This window comes from Leopardus geoffroyi, chromosome D4 (assembly GCF_018350155.1).
Source record: "Leopardus geoffroyi isolate Oge1 chromosome D4, O.geoffroyi_Oge1_pat1.0, whole genome shotgun sequence".
Classification (NCBI taxonomy): domain Eukaryota; kingdom Metazoa; phylum Chordata; class Mammalia; order Carnivora; family Felidae; genus Leopardus; species Leopardus geoffroyi.
In genome coordinates this window covers 91,776,630-91,796,718 of record NC_059342.1, presented here as the reverse complement: position 1 = coordinate 91,796,718, position 20,089 = coordinate 91,776,630, and the positions used below count along the sequence as shown (strand labels likewise).

The following is a 20,089-nucleotide window of genomic DNA, read 5'->3' as shown; positions in this document are numbered from 1 at the left end:
CTCACCGGGATGGGGGGGGGGGGGGGTGGTAAGCACGCTGTCCCCAGAGCCTGCGTCCTGGAGAACCCTTGGGAGGACCCTGGGTTGGGGCAGGGTGGCCCCCACAGAGGTCATCTCAGGCCCCTGGCCACCCGGGACTGACTCAGACTGACAGAGAGGGCCAAGCAGCTCGGCCCCCACCTGGAGCCCCCCCACCCCGCCCCGCCCTCCCCCACCCCCCTCCCCTGCCCCGGCTCATTAGGAAGATACAGGTCTGCCCTCCGAGCACCAGCGCAGGGCCTGGGGAATACCGCTTTCCTGGTCTCCCGCAAAGGACCCTCGCGGCCCCTCCTGGCTCTGCAGCTGTCCGGGCCGCTCCCGGACGGGGACATTTACACCTGGGGCCCTCCCAGCCCACAGGAGCCCTCCCCACACGACCACTCCCGAGGGCCTCGTCCAGAGCCGGGCTGGCACCTGCTCGGGGCACATGACCGCCGCTCAACAGTAGGTTTGGTCGCGTGGAAGGTAGGAGAAGGGGTCCGTCAGCAGGGAGGAACCCTCCCAATTCTCCAGGCCCTCCCAGGACTGACCCTGCCTCCAGACCAAGGAAGCGGCCCCCCGTGGCTGGTATATACGTGCTTTTGACAGGAACAGAGCGTGGGCCAGTCCTGGCGAGGCCCAGAGTGGGGGGGGGGGGGGCTGTGCTGCGGGGAGAGGTGGGGCTCCCCATGCCCGCCCCCGTCCAGGCTGAGCTTGTCCTGGCTGAGCTCCCGCGGGCAAGGCCAAGGCCTTGACCCAGGGGAGGGTGCACGGAGGGAGCAGCAGGCCTGACAGGCGTCTTAAACTGACATCAAACCACGTCGTCACCTGCTCTAGTCCCACTGGTGCCCCCGACCCAGCCCTGGGGCCTGGCGAGCGACTCGAGGTGGCGGTGCGGCCGGCCGCCCCGTCAATAAGCCCCGGGGGGGAGAAGGCGGGTGAGCCGCTCCCACTGCGACCGCCTCGCACGTCCTGGGGCTACTGAGGTCCTTGCACCCGTGGGTGTGCACGTGTCCTGCGTGCACTGTGGGAACGTACGTGTGCGTGCACACGCGTCTTATGGGTACGTGTCGCGTGGGGGGGCCAGTTGTGCACGTGCGCACGTGGGTGAACGCACGCACGTGGTGTGTTCGCGTGTCGTTTGTGTGCACGTGTGTGTGAGCACATTCGGGGGGGTAACGAAAGGGGAGCCCCCGGCCTGTGGTCGGCTGCATGCGCTCGGGCCAGCTGTCTGGTGCCACAGAGCAGGACCCCGCCCTCAGGGCTCCCAGAGCCTCCCTGGGAAGGTGCCCGCTGGACAGAGGGCACACGGGAGGGCACAGGCACCACCTCCAAACCGCGGCCTGGCCCGGCCCGCAGGCAGCGTGGACGCGAAGAGCATTTATCACACGGGACGCAGCAGACGGGGTGTCATCACCTCGTTATTAACGGGGCGGTGAGGTGACCTCCTTCGTTTTTGTGGCCTGTGTGTGGACCACTCCCCCGTTCGGGCTCGGGCAGCCTGGGGCAAGGCAGGGATGTGGGGGTCCCTCTCGGACCTCTGGCCCGGCCCCAGGGGGCTCCGGAGCCCAGCAGACCCGGGAAGGCCCCCCCCCACCGCGGCAGCCGGAGGCCCCGCTCAACCCTCGCGCGGCCGACTTCCAGACCCAAAGCAGGAGGCCTCCCCGCCCCCAGAACAAACGAGAACCGAACGGGGATGTATTTTTAAACGCTCATATTTTGTTTCTCCTCTCAGTTTTTCTGTGTTTCTTTCCACGTTCTGACACCGTTGTTCGTCCGTGCCTGGCACCTGCGGTGGCGGTGTTCAGAGAACAATCACGCAGGGAAGGAAGTTCACAGCCAAACAGAGTCTCGGGAAGGCCGGCTGGCAACGGGGACGGGACACCGCCAGGCTTTAAAGATCTCTCGGAAGGGGAAGAAAACCCTTGAACGTCTCGGCCCCACCCCCGCCCGAGGGGGACGTCTGCGCGCAGCGGTTCGTACAAAGCCCGTGCGCCGCGCCCCAGGCTTCGCGGGGGAAGCTCTCGCCTCCGTGTCCAGAAGCAGAAACAAAACAGGTCCTACCCCCCCCATCATCCAAGTATACATGAGGGATAAAATTACATTTGTACAAAAATAGATTTTTTTTTTTTTTTTACCTTTCCCGATGCTTTAGACATTTTATCTCTGTATGTACTTGTCAACCTCTCTAAAGCGTTAGCTACGCGTCCCAGCTAAGGCATGGCTAAGGATCGGTGACTGATAAAGCTGCTTGCTCCAAAGCATCTTAAAATAGATGCACTCCTTGCCTTGACATATTCATTCGAACCCGGATTTCACCAAAGGAGGGGTCCTTATTACTTGCTTACATGAAGCAAACGTACAGGAACACGGGAGGAGGGGGAAAGTCTGGATTAAAAATGAAAACAAAACGCTGGTAACTGCTACGCGTGTGCTGCGTGTCGACGGCGTGTGGCTCCACGCAGTTTCTCTCTGTACAGCACGGACATTTTACACCACACACCCCTGCGAGGGCAGGGACCAGGCCACGCGCCCGAATTCCGTGATGGGGACAACATCAGCTGATTACCCACTGGCTGCACGTCCGGCCGGGCCCTCCTAGGGGCCCCCGCAGAGGAGGGAGCCCTGCCGTGGCTTCCCATGCTTGCCGCCGGCCCGAATCCTCTAGGAACGCCGAGACTTGGAAAGCCGAGGGCGTGGGGCCGTCTTCCCCCAGAGACCGTGTGTTTCCAGGTGACAAGGGCAGGCTGGCTTCCAAGGAGACACTTGACGGGGGTTGGGGGGGGGGGCAAGCCAGAGCCTGGCTTTGCGGACACCTTGCAGACGCGGGACGCGGTCATCTGGGCTCCTCTGCTGTGGGAACCCCGTCTGTATGTCAAAGCCGGCAGTGAGTCCGCGGAGGCACCTGCAGGCCGGGGCCTGGGCGGCGTCCAGCCCGGCCGAGGCGGGACGGGCAAGAGGTGGCTAACGAGCTGATGTTAGTGCTATCTTTAGAAAATTAAAGATTGTCCCACCAAAATAATAATAATAATAATAATAATAATAATAATTACAAAAAAATCACCTTAATGGAACCAGATTGGTAATACTATTAAAGGTCTGGTCGCATAAAAATCCTACCTCTCTACTGAGCAACGGGCCGTCTCCCCATCTGCCACCTTCTCAAACAGCACTGGATGGATGACAAGGACAGCAGACAGATGGAAGAGAAGGGCAGCCCAAGGGCCTGGGACGCTGTGCCTGCGGGCTGTGGGGGGGTGCGGCGCAGAGGGGCTGGGGGTTTCTGGCTGTCAAGGCGGGAGCCCGGGGGCCTCAGTGCTTTACGGACTAACAGCCGGGGCCCCCGGGGCCCGGAACGATGACGTTCCCACGTGCCCGATGGGGCGGGGTGGGGAGGACCGGGTGCAGAAGGCACCAGGGATACTGGGCGAGGGGCAGTCTACCATTTATTTCCACAACCGGGGACCCCGCGAGGGAGTCCCCAAGAGTCCCTGCGTCGCTGCTGGCCACAACGGAGCCCCCAAAGGCTGCTGAGATTTGGGGGAGCGTCTGGGAGCTGGGCAGGCCCCAGCACACCCCACCTCTGCCGCCCGCCTGGCAGGGGACACCTCCCCACGTGATGAACGGGGTGGACGGTGGAGAAAGGAGGGTTTTGTGCCACCTCAGAGCCTCTGCCTGGAGCCTCACTTTCCAGCTTGGCCGGGGACTCTGGAAGGAAAAGAGCCACAGCTACTTTCCCCACGGAGGCCTGAGGGCCAGCAGGCCTGCCTCTCTGCATCCTGCCTCAGGACCCCCCCCCCCCCCCCGCCCAGGGTACAGGTCATCCCCTCAAGGAACGAGAGGGCAGGAGCTGTCTGCATCCCCTCACCCCCCATCCCTGCTCAGGCCCCCACTAGTGACAAACGCTGGGTTCATGGAGTACGAGGCGTGAGAATGGAAAGTACTCAAAGGGAGGGCATTACAGTGCAAAAGAAGCCGGTTCAACCTGAGAGAGCCCCTGCACCCCCGGAGCTCGGAGCGTGCCCCCCCACCCCCGCCCAGGAGGCAGCGCCCCTGCCCGGGTCGGCAGAGATGCTACAGAAGCAGGTGCTGGGCTGGACTGGGGAGCCATCAGCCGGAGCAGGTGTCCGATGGAGCCCCACATAAGGCTGTTGCCCAGACGAGACAGCAGCCGGGCTGGCTGTCCCCGAGGGGCATCTAACCGCAGGCCCGAGGACGCTGGCACGCGACATCCCCGATTCCAAGAGGTTCCTACACGCAACAGCCAGCCAGCAAAAGGGGCCTCTCTCCCAGCAGCTCCAGGAAGCAGCCCCATCGTCCTGCCGGGCCTCTGGCTCTCCATGCCCCCCAACCCCTGCGGGCCTCCCCTCCTCCCACCCCTGCGGGCCTCCCCGGAGGCCATCTCTGCCCGCGAGGTCAGCTGAGTCACACCAGCGTGGCCCGTACTTCTAGGAAGGCCGGGAAGCGGGCTCGCCCTCCAGGAACTGGGCGGGCGGGAGCCGGCCCCTCCTCACAGGCCGAAACAGAAGGCAGGACGGAGGACGGGCCACGCGCTGGGTCTGGCTACCCTGGGTCGGACGGGGCTGTGCGAGCGAAGAAGCTGAAACCAGGGTGATGCAAAGAGAAAACCGAGGTGGGAAGGTGGGTGACCCCAGTCCCGGCAGCCTTGAGGTGGCCCCAGAACCCTGCACGGAGGTCAGTTCCCGTTCCGGTCGGCTCGGGGGCGAAGTTGCAAACCATCTTTGGGAAGGGGCTGCTGGCCCGTCCCTGCAAGGGAAGGGGAGCCCGGGGCCCCAGAGCCCCTCTCAAGTGCCCCGGGGCAGGGGCGGTGCAGGTGGGGTCGTTGGCACCCCGTCACTGACGATGGGCGGGGCGCGCTGGCCGGGGGGGGGGGGGGGCACCTGACGGGCGGCGAAGGGGTCACTGCAGACACAGGAGGGTGGCGCGGGATGTTCCAATCACCAGCGGCTGCTACAGCTCCAGGGCAGGCCGGCGGCCAGGTGAGCCGCGCTGCCCTGAACGTAAGGAGGCGTCGGCAACTCTTAGGCTTAGCAGGCTGCGCCCCCACGTCGAACAGGCCAGGCGGAGAAGGGGCAGGGACGGGGCTCGGCCGGGACGAGCAGCTGGCGGCCAGGCGGGGTGGCCAGGCCGGGGGTGGGGGAGCGGGCGGGCGCGAAGGACGGGCCGCGGGCCTAAGTCATTTGGTGTGGAGCTTCCAGCATCTCCATGAGGAAGGTGTCGATGGGCGTGTCCCCGATGAGTTTGAAGAAAAAAAGGTGTTCCAGGCACTTGAGGCCGATGGAGCGCAGAGCAGGAAGGCGCAGCAGCAGCTTGGCGAACCTGTGGGAGGGCCCGTGGAAGAGGAAGCGGGCGGCCCTCCCCCCTCCCCCCTCCCCCTTTCCCCGTGCGGTGGCCGCCTGCTGGGCGCCTGGGGACAGGACCCAGGTTGGCCCTGCGCCCACCGCCCACTGCCCACTGGTGCTGAGCCTGAGGGGGAGGTGGGGCCGCTCAGCCGGCCAGGGCCTGGGGGCGGGAACAGGTGGGGTGGACACAAAGACCCCGTAGGAAGATCCAGGGAAGAGAGACCTGGGATGAAGAGTCAGGGCCAGGCAGTGGCTGGGCTGGCGCAGGCTGAGTCGGCATTACGGGAAAGCTAAAATATGTGGGCTCTCTCCAAGGGCAATAGGGAGCCACGGCAGGATTTTAAGTCGGGGAGAGAGCTACAAAAACGGATCTGAGTATCAGCAGTGCCTCTGGCCACAGCGGGGGCTAAGGTGGGGCCGTTCGTGGGCCGGGCAGCAGGTCTGTGCTCGAGCAAGCCTCACCCCATAAAGCGCTGGCATCCCGGGTGCCCCATGCCAACGCCCACCCCTTCCCCAGAAATAGCTCTATTGGAGCTGGGCCAGAGGCATGATCCCCAGGCCCTGCCCGGCCCCTGGGGGTGGGGAGGGGCAGACTGACTGGGGGAGGGAAGGGGGAAGGCTGGGGCTCTTGGAGGAGGGACACCAGGCTTAACTGCTCTCCCACCAAGGATAGTGCCCTGTCCCCTCCGGGGATGTCCACAGCTGCCCCCCCCCCAACAACCACACGGACCCTCGAGGGGCTGCGGGGCCTCGTTAACTATTCACAGTGTCTGTATTTCAGGGGAGAAAGCCCTGGGGTTGGCTGCCATGCAACCCACGTTTTAAAGGCAAAAACGCAGCATAGAGGCTGGACCGGGGCCAGAGAAAGCGGTTTTCTGCTGAGCTGGCGAGATGGGCTGCGGCGTGCAGCCAGGAAAAACAAGCAGGCCTGCCCTCCATCCTCCCCGGGAAGTTTCAGTTTAAACCAAACCAGATGAGGCTGGGAGGGAGCGGGGCACAGTCGGGTGTGCGAACCAGCGGGCACCGCGGGGCGGGCAGGGGAGAGGGAGGTCTGGTGACCGGGGCTGGGGGGCACACGCCCTGCCAGGAGAGGCCCTTTCGGAGGGAGGGGCTAGAGTAGGACGACAGGCACCAAGCCACCTCCTGTGCGTCTGGCACTGTGGACCCAGAAATGAGGCCCAGCCCTTCCGGTGCCCCCCGTCAGGTGGGAGGCAAACTCTGAACACGTTTAGGAAGCAGCCGCTCTGTGCTGGCCTCCGTCCCTGCTGGGGGCTAGCACGCAAAGGCCCCGCCTCTAGGGGTTCCCTTCGGGGCGGAGGAGACCGCTGGCTTCATTTTCATACCCCACGGAGACCAGCACCTGCCGCGCGCGGACCGTTTCCGGTGAGTTGCAGGGGTGTGACAGCGCACCCGCGGGGTCCCCGCCCTCCGCACACCTTCCCTGACGGAGGCGGTGCGGCCTTCTAATTGCCACGGCCGTGCGGGAGAGCGGGTGGCAGTCCGGCCTGGGGCCGGGGGGTCTGGAGTGAGGCCCCGAGGGGCCCCGGGGCAGGGGGCCAGGGCCGTGGGCTCACCTTCCCGGCTGCTCAGGGTACTTGTGCTTGCAGTATGCCTCCAGGGACGCGTAGACCTTCTCCCGCAGGGCCTCCACCTCCGCTGGGTTCGAGAGCCCCTTGGAGTCTGCAGGGGAAGGGGCTGCGGGTCAGAGGCCTTCGCCCGGGAGGCTGCACGGGACACCCGGGCACTCAGGCGAGCTCCCCGCTCGGACGAGGCCGGCAGCTGCGGGCGGGCTCTGGGTCCCGACTTGCCACTCGCTGGCCACGGGACCTCGGGCCCATCCCTGGACTTCGCGACACAGCTTCCCCATCGGGGCTCAAATGCAAGGGGACCACCCCCCCCCCCCCCCCCCCCCCGCCGAGTCCTGGGACCCTGAGGGCAGGAGCCCGGTCCGGAAGGGGCTCTGCCCGTGGACGGCGATGCCCGGGACCACAGCCACCAAAGCCTCCAGGACCCGCCGGTGGGATCCGAGGCACACGGGGTGGGCTGGGGCTCATCTGGGTGACCGTCGTGGGGCTCCCGGAACCAGTCGGAGCCCACCGGGCCAGGCAGTTCCGTCCAGCGTCCTCTCTGCCTCCTTGTCTCCCGGGGCTTCCCAAGGCCCAACAAGCCAACGTCCGACGAGCCCATCTCTCCCCGCAGCAGCCAGCACTGGGTGGTTATCGCGCTAGGGTTCACGAGGCCCCGGGTCTGGTCCCAGCCAAGTGTGGTCCAACCTGATGGCTTGGGGGCCGGAGGCTGGAGCCCACCACTGCCCGCTTGCTGCCGTCTGAAGCCGCCGCGGCCCCACAGCGGCTCAGCCACGGGACGGGCCTGCCGTCGGGTCGCCTCTGAGCCCCAGGTCGGGGGGCGCTCACAGCAGCACTGCCCTGGCAGCCTGACGTCCCGGCAGGTGCGCTGAGGCCCGGCTTGAATGCCGCAGGAGGCCTGGGGTCCTGGGCCTCTCGGGGACGCGCCAGGCTTCTCCTTAGCTCAGCGCCCCCAGGCCCTGAGGAGGCCCCAGCTCCAGCCATCTCCTTCCCGTCCCCAGCAGCCCCACACCCAGGACTCGGACAGCGAAGGTGCACCAGGGGCCGGACCACGCACAACTTGAACGGGGACCCCACCCGGCCGGGGCCGAGATGTGTGGCCCGGCCTCCCATGCTGGCAGGATCACAGGCTTAGAGCATAAATCTGGGGGACAAAATGCCCCACAGAAATGGGGTCTCCCCTAAAGGAGGCGTTCACGGATCCACAGGCGGATCCCTCAGCACTGGAGCGGCTGCAAGGCAGGAAGGCAGGGGGCCCGCGAACCCCCACCCCCGCCCCCGTCTTTACCACGGCCCAGCCAGCTCGCCCACCTCTCCCTAGAAGCCCGCGGCGGCCCCGAGCCTGCCCCCCTGCGTCCCCACCCGCCTGTCCGGGCTCCAGACCTTCCCTACTAGGAGTTCACGAAGACGCTGCCGCTTCCAGCGACCGGGATTCTGGCGGCCGGTGGTGCCGCGCCGCGGACGCGGGGCTCGGAGGGCTCGGCCACAGGCCCCGCCGCACCGCGAAGGAGGAGCGCGAGCCACTGAGCCCCACTGCCCGCGGAGGCCGCCACGTTCTCACGCTCACGAGAGCCACGAGAAGAGGCCACGAGCAATGGGCCGCGAGCGCCCGGGGCACGCCAGGGGGGCCGTACCGGGGTTGAAGAGGACGATGGCGCGCAGGCAGCCCAGCTCCGTCTTGTCCATCTGCATGTCCCGCATCTTGGACACGAGCTCCGTCAGCACCCTGCGGAGGACGCGGCACCGCGGTCCCAGTCAGGCCGTGGCCTCGCCGGGGACCCCCGCGGCTTCCCCAGAGGACTCGCTCGGGAAGCGGCGTGGACGCCGGGCACAGCCGAGAGCGGCCGGGCCAAACCGGGGGGCCGCCTGGCCGGGGCCTGACGTCCCCCGCGCCCCGCGTGTGGGCCCACCCGGAGACGGGCGGCTCCCTTTCCTTTCTCAGGAAGGTCGGCAGGTGGGGTTTACCAGGAAGGGACCTGTGACAGCTGCACCGCGGGGAGCCAGGGACCCGGACGCGGCGGGGAGAGGCCGCCGCCACGGCTCCCCAAGGCTCGAAGCAGGGCCGTGGCGCACGGTACCCACACCGCTCCTGTGGGTCCCCCGGACGTGGCCCCCCTTGCTCCCTCCCAGCTGCCTGAGGGGGCTTCGCTTCCAGACCAAGCCACACCACCTGTCACAGGGCGGAGCCCCGACCCAACCTCAGCTGGCCCAGCCCCTGCGGGCAGCGGGCTCCTGGGTCCCAGGCTGTGTGCGCTCCCCGACCTCGTCGGCCTGCTCACTGGCCCCCAGAACTCGACGGCCGTGTCCAAGAAGTGGCAAGTGGCTGGCGAGGCTGGGCCACAGGGGACCCAGGACGGTGGCCTGGGAAGAACCTGGATGCTCACCCCGAGGAGCCGGGGAGCCCCCAAGGGTCTGCGGGCTGGAGAGGGGAAGATCCCAGGGAGCCTCGGGGACAGAGTGGGAGGGGACAGGCGCTTACACGCCCCACCACCTCTGCTGCGGCCGGCGGGGCCCTGAGGCAGGGGTCACCCGTTCCATTCGCTCGAAGGGCAAGGAGGAGCAGATTCCTTCCGATGCCGCTCTGGGCCCACTCGGGGTACAGCCCCACGCCTCTGTCGCTGTCACCTCTCTAGCAGCTGTGACACAGAACTGGCGGCTGGGTGCACGGTTGGGGCTGCATTCCTAAAGCAAAGCAGATCCCAGCAGGCTATCCTCTCTAAAGAAGGCCTCTGTGGACAATGGTTGCACCCCGCAGCTGCCTTTGCTGGCACCTTGTACATCAGCCTGTTAAAGGCCCTGAGAAGTCCTGCAGCAGAGACACGCCTGTATGCTGTTTAAACCAGCACCTGCCAGGGTACGTGGCCACAGCCCGTCTGCACTTGACACATCCCGGGGAGCTCGAGGCCGACTTCTTGGTCCTACCGGAACTGCCCTACAGGGCAGCGTGGTTCCTGCGTCTATTCTCCCGTGGGTGACGGCCGGGGGGCCCCGCTCACCTCTGACTTCAGGGCTCCCATACTCGGGCTCCCTGGGAGCCCTGCCACCATCTTCCCTCACTGCTCCTGTGCTGCGTCCCCTGCCCCAGGGACCCTACGACGTCTCTCCCAGCCCCTCCTCTGCAGCTGGCTCAACCAGACACCCAGGTGCCTGCAGCCGGGGATGGGCAGCTCCTGTCCACCCTGCCGGGTGGAGCACAAGGGAGCTGTGTGTGTGGAGCCACTAGACTGGAGGCGCGGGGTTCCCCCACCCCTGCCAGCGCTGCCTCCCTGCGTGGATGCTACGGAGCACAGGGGTGCGGGGAGGTGAAGGAGCAGCGGCCGACAAGGCAGCTGCTGTAAGACGGTGACTCCTCCTTTTCAGAAAGTGCAGTGCTCCTTCCCCAGCACAGGAGTTTAAAGAGAGCCAGGAGGGGACCCCTGGGTGGCTCCGTCGGTTGAGCGTCCCACTTCGGCTCGGGTCACGATCTCGCGGTTCGTGGGTTCGAGCCCCGCGTTGGGCTCTGCGCTGATGGCTCGGAGCCTGGAGCCCGCTTCGGATTCTGGGTCTCCCTCCCTCTCTGCCCCTCCCCTGCTCGTTCTCCCTCTCTCTCTCTCCCTCTCTCTCTCTCTCTCAAAAATGAGTAAACGTTAGAAAAATTTTTTTAAATAAAATAAAATAAAGAGAGCCGGGAGAAAATAAATCAAAACGTTTAGGCTGCGGCTGTTGGGTGCCCCTCGCTGACAGACTTAGGGAGACGTGAACCTTCGTCCCTACACTTCCGTGTCCACATCTGACACCCGCGTGAACGGAACCCACGCTAAGCGGGACGGGAATGTGGGCCGGGGGCCCCACCTGTCAAAGATAGCGCCCACCCCGGCGCTGTGGGCGCTGTTCCGGTGCACGTGCAGCCCGGTGGCCAGGAGGATCCCGTCCTTCACGGCGATGGACCGGTGGGAGAAGGAGGCGATGAGCAGCTCGTTCCAGCCTGGGGGGGGAGGAGGGCGCAGGGTCACGCGGCTGCATCCGGGCCCCGGGGCCACCCTTCCCCCCATGGGGCTGCCGTCCAAAGGCAGCACGCTCTATCACAGGACCGTCCCAGAGTGGGGTCTGGGGAACCCCTACATGAGCGTGCCACAGGAACAAGGTTCCCAAGCACCTATGTTTGGGAAATGCCTCTTTCTTCTACAGTGCAAACTGGGGCAATAAAGGCCCTGAGAAGTCCTGCACAGAGCACCCGATTTGGCTCTGTTTAACCAGGTGCTCCCAAACTCATGTGCCCGGAGAAGTCTCTGCCCACAAGGGTGCGCAAGCCACGGAGGATGTGGGGGACTCTCTCCGGGGCGACCCCAGAGCTGCTTCCGTGAACCTTGTCTCAGCAGCGAACTCTCGCGTTAACGTGTGCCACCTGGGGCACCACCAAATAGTACATTGTCGAAGTACTATGCTTGGTTCTCAGTGACTCCTGTGGAACCGGGAAGCCCGGAGCCTCTTCCCCAAGGACAGCGAAATTCACAGCCACACTCCCAAGGGTTCGGAAGGCTCCGGGCTCCATGGCAGACGGGATCACGTAGACCATCCCGTTCAATACTGACTACAATCCTACAACAAAACCAGGAGCGGCCCCGTTTTACAGAAGGGGAAACTGAGGCACAGCAGGGGTTACCCCACCACAGTGAGTCAGGTCGAGAACGTGGGCCTCTGCCCACCTTCCCCTGATGGCTCTGGGTGTTGGGTTTTATGCCCCAACTAGAGTGGGAGCTCTTTGAGAAGGCGCCCCTCCCCTCCCCACCAGGCTGGGGGCAGAGCCGGCCCCAAGAGCACTTGTCCTCCCCAGCCGGCCCTAGCCCTGACACCGTGGGATCACTCAGGAGTCACTCTGCTCTCCCTGCTGCCCCGCGGGGCCTGCCTGGTCCCCTCCTACCTCTGGGCCCGGCTGCCCTCTGCCATTCCCTCAGCATCCAGCCGGTGGCAGGGCCGGGGTCGGGGTACGGCCTCAGCCGGTGGACACAGCACCACCCAGCACGTGCAGGTGGCCTGGTGGGGCAGGAGGCTGGTGGGGGGGGGGGGTGCCCCTGCCAGCACCCTCTGAAGGAAGGCCCAGCATAGCTGGTTCCCCCGTCCCTGCTGTCCCTCTGGCAGGAACTTGCTCTGAGGACCCTAGTCTCACGGCAGAAACCGGTTTCCACCTGGCACACCCATCACGTGTCGGGAACTGGGCCTGAGCTGAACCCCAGTGCCGATGCTCCCACCCAAAGAAGGAGCTGAGGCCTCGGTGTGGGGAGAGGGCAGAACACACACACAACCCCCCCACCCCCTCGCCCTCTCCAGAGGTCCCCAGACAGCGCTTTACCTCTCAGAAGGCCACTTAGAGACCCCACACCCAATACCTCCTTCGGGAGGGCAGAGCGAGGCCAGACGGGGCAGGGAGCCCCACGCCGCGGGAGGATGGGGCGTCCCAGGGTCTGGCCCAACCACGGGGCCCCAAGGCCCATGCCCTCTCCCCTCCGATGCCTTCCCCGGCCCCGACCAGACCGGCCACTTACCTGCCCTCAGCAGGATGACCTGGTCGTCCAGGGGCAGCTCTGAGAAGTGCGGGATCCGCTTGGCCCACTCGACCAGGGTAAAGAGCTGCTTGTCCGCTGCCTGGCAGATGTTGGTGACGGGGTCGTTGGGCTGGGTGGGGGGAGGGGCACACAGTGAGCGCCCTGCTGGCAACGAGGCCCGGACCAGGTCCCCCCACACCCCCACGGCACCTGCCCCGGGCTGAGGAAGGCCCCGAGACCAGTGTGCGAACGGGCCACTTTACATCTCCCTTTGGGGGCACGCCCCGGTGGGACGACGACGGAAGAGACCGGGTCAGAGACGGGGACAGTGAGCAGGAGAGACGCTCGCTGGAGCACGCGAGCCAAGGACGCCTCCGGCACCCGGAAGGGCAAGGGGACGTCCTCCCCAGCAGGACCCAGCCCTGCCACACCCGACCCCAGTCCGCAGACACGGATTTGGGACCGTGGACCTCCAGGACCAGGACCGGAAGATACTAAAAACACTGCCATCCGAAGCACTCCGTGCGGGGCCCGGTGACCCTGGGGCACAGTCGGGGAAAGAGAAAGGCAGGTGTGAAGCTGGAGCTGGGCCGGGGGGACCCGGGGGGCGGGGGACAGTGCTGGCCCCTCCGTGCCATTTCTTCCTCCCAGCTGTGGAGACGGTATCCAGATGCGGGCAACAGAGCCCCTTCTGCAAAGTTCTAGCCAGCAGGGACCTCTCCATTCATCCTCACCGATGAGGAAACGCAGGCAGGCCCCCCAGGCTCCTGGCAGGCGGACCCTCGGGTCCTGAGCGAGGGGGGGTGGGGGCAGAAATCCGTCGCTCCGGGAACCACAAGGGCCGGGGCCCCCTGGCAGGGGCAAAGGCTCCTCTGAGGAGCTTCCCCAGACAGCGGCCATCTGCCCTAAAGGGAGGCGCAGTCTCAACACCCGGGGTCCCGCGGGAGGGGCCTGCTGAGGGCTTGCACGGGAAGCCAGGTGACAAACTGTCACAGAGGCCACCAGGTGGGGAGGGGCTGGGGTGAGCAGGGGGGGACATGGGCTGTGGGAACAGGCGTCAGCCAGGGCTTCTGGGGCTCACGGGACCCCCAGCCCAGGGTGACAGCCCCCAGCACACCCCTATACTTGCCCTCACCCCAAAATCCCTCTGCTGCCCAGGGCTGGCCTGTGGGGGTGGGTGTTCCCTCCTGTGTTCCCTGCAGCAGATTCCGCATCGACCAGAAGCCGGGGCCAGGCTCCGCTCAGGGCACATGTGTCCCCACGCAGCACCCCCATCACCCGCACTGGCACCGAGGCTGGCCTGCGGGGTCCCCAGCTCACGAGGGCGACACACCCAGCAGCTAGCCTTGTCCGAGGCCACCCCTGCTGGGCTCTGCGCCTCCAGCCCCGTCAGGTGGAGAGGGGCCCGGGGAAGCCGTGCGGAGCGGGGGGCGCTTGGAGGAGCCTCAAAGCTCCTGGAGGCAGCCCAGGGAACCAGCCTCCCAGGCCACCGGCTGTTGGCCCCCTAGGAGCCCACGAGGGGCCCAGCGGAGCCCCTGAACCACTCCCGGGCAGTGGCCTCTGCAGCTGGCCGCACAGGTCACGTGTCCCAAGAGATGACAGCAGGCCCCCCCCCGCCCCGTCCCGGCCCGACCCCAGGGCGCAAAAGGTGCCACTCCAGAGTGAGCCACCCTCCTGCTGTCTGAGGGACGGGGCCTAATGAGTTGTCTGAAGGGGGGCCAGGCCGACCCAGAGGAAGCTGTAACAAGGCCAGCCACAGAAAGGCAGGCTGGCGCCCCCCAATGCGGCCAGCCCTCGACACGGCCCAAAGCTCCGGGCCGGTTCTGAGGGCAGGGGGAGAAAGTGGCAGCTGGTTGTTCCTAATAACGTCTCCACTCGACGGAAGAAAAACGTTGGCAGCCCTTGGTCTATCTCCCGATTTTGTCCCGAAGCTTCTGTCCCACCGTGAACCCCTCGAAGCCGGCCCCCCCTTCCCGGGGCCCTGAGGGGTGGGCTCGGTCCACAAGCAGAGTGCCGGACACCTGCCTTCGGGCCCCGCGTGCACCTGCTCCCCGGCTGGGTGCCAGAGCGGAGGCCCGACAGGGGCTGTGGCCCTGGGCACCGGGCGCCCCCACGGGGGTCCGGGGAAGCCTGGTGGCCAGCCACAGCGGCCTCACAGTGCCGGGGCCTCGTGAGCACACGGGACACGCGTAGCCGGGGTGAGGGCTGTGTGCGAGCACCCGCAGGCAGGCGGGGTCCCTGGCCGGGGCCGGGCGGCGAGGAGCAGCTCAGACGCCAGCCCCGGCCTCGTGGCGGGGAGGGAGAATTAACCCACCACGCACCCCGCGACCGGCTGCCGTGTGCCGGGGGCCGTGAAGGGAGCTCTGAGCCACGCCCTGGGGCCAGGCCCGCCTTCACGGGGCCGTGGAGGAAGGCCACAGGGGGCAAGGGCCCCAGGAAGAGAGACCCCTGAGCCCAGACAGACACGAGAGGAGGAATCAGAGAGAGCTGCACGTGCCAGGGCCCTGGCGGTGCACGGGTGGACGAACAGGGCGTGTCCAGCACGGTGGGAGCCGCGGCGAGCCAGGCAGAGGACGGAGGGAGAGAGGCCAGTGCCACCTCGGGGCCACAGGCTCTGGGCCCAGCCCTGACCCCACGTGGGGGCACACACGGGACCCCCGACACCCAGCTGAGCGCGGGCTGCAGGCCCCGTGGGGCAGGACAGCACGTGCGGGGTCCCGGGCGTCAGCACGGCCCATGACAGATGGGGCCTCTCGCCCACAACGCTCACCAGGGGCCAGCGGTCCCCAGGCAACGCCGGCCCCTGCGGTCCCGGTGGGGAGGGGGGGACCACGTGGGCAGGGGTGGCGCTCACCGAGTTGGGGTTCAGCCCCATGTTCGCGTCCACGTACGTCTCGGTCTTAGGCTCGACGGCCAGCTCCGCCTCCAGAATCTTCTCCACCGGCATGTCCTCGTTGGCACTGCTGGTGGACTCCACCTCGTTCTCGTTCCGGTCCTTGCCCCGCTGCCTCTCCTCCTGCACGGCTGCAGGGTGAGGGAGGCCGTGGTCAGCCCGCGGCTCCCTGGGCAGCGCCCCCCCCACCCCCCGACCAGGGGCCAAGCCGTGTCGGCCCCGAGCCAGCGCGCCCGCCAGGGCCAGTGAGGGCCAGACCACGGCCCGGTCTCTGCCTCTCAGCAGCCACACACACTCACAGAGCACACCCGCCTCTCGCTAATTCATCCGGCTAATTCCACATCAGGACCTGTCTGGGGCCAGGCATACACAGGCCAGGGCACACGGGGCCCAGCTCTCGTGCAGCTGACGGATGGTTCAGCAGGGAGCCTAACGTGCAGTGAGAAGGGTTTTGATGGACTATGGGCTCGGACAAAGCCAGGAAGGCTGCCCGGAAGAAGTGGCAAGAAAAGTAAAGAGCCACGAAAGACAAGGCTAATAGTTCAGGCATAGGAGGCAGCGTGTGCAAAGGCCCAGAGCCAAACCAGAGATACTCCTGATGAATGGGCCTCTCACACCAGCTGGAGAGCTGGTACAAGGGGTACACGGGAGCAGGGGCAAGTTCCTGTGCCACAGGAAAGGGACAGGATAGGACACACATCTCTGAAAGTCCCATCCAGCTGCAGAAAGAAAAGGGGGGCCCAGGGGAGACCAGGAGCTGGATGCCAACCCGGAGCATCAGCCAGGATGGCCTGGGTCAGCCCGGTGGGGAATGGGGCAGCCCTGGGGCTGGAGGGCTGAGCAGATGGGTGGACAGGGCATGGCCCAGTCCCTGGGAGCCCAGGGAGAGAAGCCGATGGAAGGAGGCAGACCCACGTGGACAGAAGGGAGGACGCCAGGGCACCGTGCGGATGGGCGTTTACAGACCTCGGACTTCAGAGTCCATGAAGCTCAAACTGCCCTTCCCAAGAGAGGCTGGGACCCAGGGGTCAGGCTGTGGGACCCCACCCAGAGCCCCACAAGCACCCAAGATGGCTCCTCAGGGCTGCCGCAGCCTCCTGGGGGACCCCCACCTCCACCCCTCCTCTCCGGTAAGAGAACTAAGGGCCCTGGACTGGGGGAAACGAGTCAGCCGAAGGGAAAAGTCACAGCCTGCAGCCCAGTGTGGGGCCAGAAGGGCTGTCCACACGGCACTGTTTCAGCCTGAGCCAGCTAGGAGTGTCGGGAATGCCCAGATGCCGTCACAGCAGCCTCCCCCAAGCCCACCCAAACCCACCCTCCTATGGTCCCCCTCCACCAGGCCCCTGGGGTGGCCTCGACCTCCTCAGGGCCGGCTCCTCAGCCCCCCACCCCGCCCTCAGACAAGGCCCTCGGTTTCTTGAAGACCCCATCACAGAGTGGGAGCTTGGTGAGGGGACTTCCAAGAGTGTAGCACGGAGACCTTTGTCCCCAGGCCCATCTAAGCTGAGAGGAAGGGCCTGGAAACAGCCCCTCGCCGCAGAGCCCAGAGGCAGGCCGACCCCTGGGAGGCCCCGAGGACCGAGAGAGCTGGACCCACCTCTTGTGGCCACATCCAAGCCCAGAGGGCTCCCAATAAGAGGCGGAAGATAACCCCGGGCTGGGGGAGCCCCACATGCCAGGCCCAGGTCCCCCACAGCACCCCAGGGGTACGGGCAGCTCACTCCCTTACTGGAAACCCAAGGGCTTTGAGATCTGGGCCGGTGCTCGTGGCACACGGTCCTCGGACACAGCCCCTCGCAGCCCCCGTGACTGCACCCAGCAGGCCACTCTGCCGAGCCAAGTGCCCACCAAACCTCATGAGCCCCTCAGAACCCTCACCTGGATGGATGCCCAGACCACCCGACTCAGAGCAGCTCGCCTCACCGTCCCGCTCCGGGATCGCAGGACCCGGACCCCCACCGTCCCGCTCCTAGATCGCACCCTGAGCTGCAGCACCAGAGGCCCTGGCGAACGGCCAGCTCCTGGGGGGCCCGTGGGTAGAGCACGAAGATAAAATACAGTGACGTTTGCAGGGAGCCGAACCTGCAGCCCCCAGGTCACGCTCCTGCATAGGAGCCAGCTGAGGTCAGCTGACTCCAACCGCTGCAGGCCCTCTGGACCACTGCCCAGCTTCCGGCCAGCCCTGGAGGTGGGGGCTCAGCCAGGGGGCCTCACGGCCCTCCCGAGGATGCTGGCCAGACCCTCCTCCTCCAGCGGGCCTTTCCTTGTGCCATCCGGGTCTCCCACTCCCCATTGCTGACCAGTCCCCGATTTATATTCCCAAAGCCAGCTCAGAGCCCCTGCCCTGCAGACCTCAGCCTGGCATCCCACCCTCACACTCTCAGGACACTGCGATCAGTGCCCTCTTTCCTGCTCCAATGTTCTGGGGCAGAGCCTTCTGGAGAGCGGAAGGTGCAGCCTGGCTTGGAGCCTCCTGAGTCAATGGCCCCCTGGGCCTCAGATGGGCTCATTCTCCCCTCCACAACATCTCTGTGGGGCACAGCACGTCCCCGGGTCTCACAGATGCCAGCTGTCACGAGACCACCTCCTTGAACCTCCAGACCCCACCCCCCTGCCCTGGCTCTGAGGGCCCAAACTCGGGCTGCCTTACCAAGTCCTCTCCCCTTTGGTTTCCTGATGGGTTTGGCAAATGCAACGGACGGGCAGGAGGGAGGAGGGCGGGAAGAGGCGTCCGTGGCTCTGGCGCCTCCCCGCTCAGCCTCGGCTCTCACCTGCCACCTCCTCCCAAGGCCATGGCTCCTGGGGACCAGCCCTCCCCCGGGGATCCGTGAGCCCCCGTTCCTCTCTCGCCGCTCCAGCCGGGGGGCATGAGGGCTCCCTGACGGTGCTGGCCCCAAGAGTCCCACAGGGCTGCCTGGTTCCCGGAGCACAGCCCACCGTTCCCTGACAGCCCCAACGGACAACTCTCTACCACCCCGCGGGGCTCCCTGAGGGCAGGCGATGTCTGCCACACTGACAGGTGGCTATTTAGAGCCAACCCTGTGCCAGAGGCTATATTCTCCGAGACCCAGAGCACGGAAGAGGGCCTTTGCACTCACAGAGTGCGACTCAAGGACGGGGGCCAGCTCAGCACCTGCAAATCGCAGCAGCTGGGCCGAGGAGCCAGGCAGGAGGCCCAAGTCAGTTTCTGCAAGGCTGGCGCTTCCCAAAGGCCGACAGCAGGTGGGGGCTGCGGGGGGCGGGGGGGAGCTCCAGCTGGCGGGCAGGTGGCGAGGAGGCACGGTCGTGCTCCGGGCCCTCTCCAGCCAGGCTTCCAGACCCCAACATGTGGCAGGTGCCGGGCTGGGGCAGGGCACCTCCTCGTGGTCACCCTGCTGCCAGCGTGCACGGACTGACGCAGCCAGCAGCTGGGGTGACGGACACAGAGTCCAGGCAGGCCCGTGTCCCTGAGACCCTGAGCGGGGGGTGGGGGGAGGTGAGGGGGGTGGTCCCCAGGGTCTATGCTCTGGGCACAATCCGAAACCCTCAGGGCCGGGACACAGCCGAGAGGCATGCGCTTTGGCTCAACTGCCTCGTTCTTCCAGCTGGGGACGCAGGTCCAGAGCAGCACAGGGGCACGGCTGAGCTCACAGGACAGCGGGTGGCTCCAGGCGCCGTGGCCCTGCCCCCGCCAGCTGTGTGGCCCTGCTTCCCCCCACCCCGGAGGGAGCACCGCAGCCCCGGCCCCGGGCTGGCCCCGTGCGGCGCTCCCGCCTCCGGCCCCCACGCTCCCCACACGCCGGTCACAGATTTCCTCCCACTGCACAGGCGGGCGGACGGGGCGGCCCGAGTGTGGGGGCAGCGCCCGGGGCGGCAGCGGCGGGTGGGGGTCCCCGGCACCTGCCTCCTCGGCAGGGGCGGCGCGAATTAATTAGCCAATGCTTCGTGAAGCACTTTGAAGCCGTGGAGGGCCGGCACCTCTGAGCGGCATCGTTATAAATATTATGGTTGTATTTGTAGCTGGCGGAGGGGGCGGGAGGAGCCCGGGGATTTATGTTTTGCCAGCTCAGTCACCTTCTAGACGTAGTCATGTTTGACTTACGTTCTGCCAGCGCCGGGGAGCCTCAGGCGGGAGGCGTCTGCGAGCACAGGGCCTCGTTCCCTGCCCTCCCCGCCCCCGCCCTGGGCCTGAGCGCCCCCCCCCCCCCCACCGCCCCGGGAAGACCAGAGAGGGGGTCGCCAGACATGCGCCTGGGAGGGGGGCTCCGCACCCGACAAGACCGGGGTCCCAGGCATCAAGGGAGACGCTGACATGGGGGTTGGGGAGCGGGGGCCACCCCGACCCACTGCCGTGTCCGCTGCACCCCTGCGGGCCGTGGGGGCTGGGCGGGAAGCCAGGCGGGGGAGGGGGTGGCTATGGGAGCAGCACCCAGCCCCGCCGCCTCCTCTGTTTCCAGCACAGAGACAGGCAGGCCTGGCCCAACGCCCCTTCTTTAGCCGGGGCCACTGAGACCCAGAGAGGGGGGTGTCCTGCCGGAGGGGCTCTCTAGTTCAGAGGACACGTTCCCCCCTTCCTTCGGGACTCAATCCAGGACAGTCAAGGAGTCTGTACTCGAGAGCAGCCACACGCACACACACACACACACACACACGAGGCACTGCCCTCTCTGCACCCCGGTCTTTGGGTTGGGGTGGGAGACGGAGCACAGAAAGCAAAGGGAGGCAGGA

The 20,089-nt window shown here is 66.5% G+C and overlaps 1 protein-coding gene across 6 annotated transcripts in view; it reads right to left on the bottom strand.

Moving 5' to 3' along the window:
* Positions 1-1,717: 1,717 nt before the first annotated feature.
* Positions 1,718-20,089, bottom strand: part of RXRA (retinoid X receptor alpha) — a 96,086-nt gene continuing 77,714 nt past the window's right edge. For 5 of the 6 annotated variants that reach the window (XM_045469695.1, XM_045469694.1, XM_045469696.1 and 2 more), the window contains 6 exons: positions 15,344-15,513; positions 12,490-12,619; positions 10,799-10,931; positions 8,602-8,693; positions 6,956-7,061; positions 1,718-5,358 (listed from right to left, as the gene is read on the bottom strand). In XM_045469695.1, the coding sequence (XP_045325651.1) occupies positions 5,211-5,358; positions 6,956-7,061; positions 8,602-8,693; positions 10,799-10,931; positions 12,490-12,619; positions 15,344-15,513 (779 nt within the window). In that variant the 3' untranslated portion in view covers positions 1,718-5,210. The remainder of the gene's footprint in view (positions 5,359-6,955; positions 7,062-8,601; positions 8,694-10,798; positions 10,932-12,489; positions 12,620-15,343; positions 15,514-20,089) is intronic. The other variant, XR_006710395.1, reaches the window with a different exon arrangement.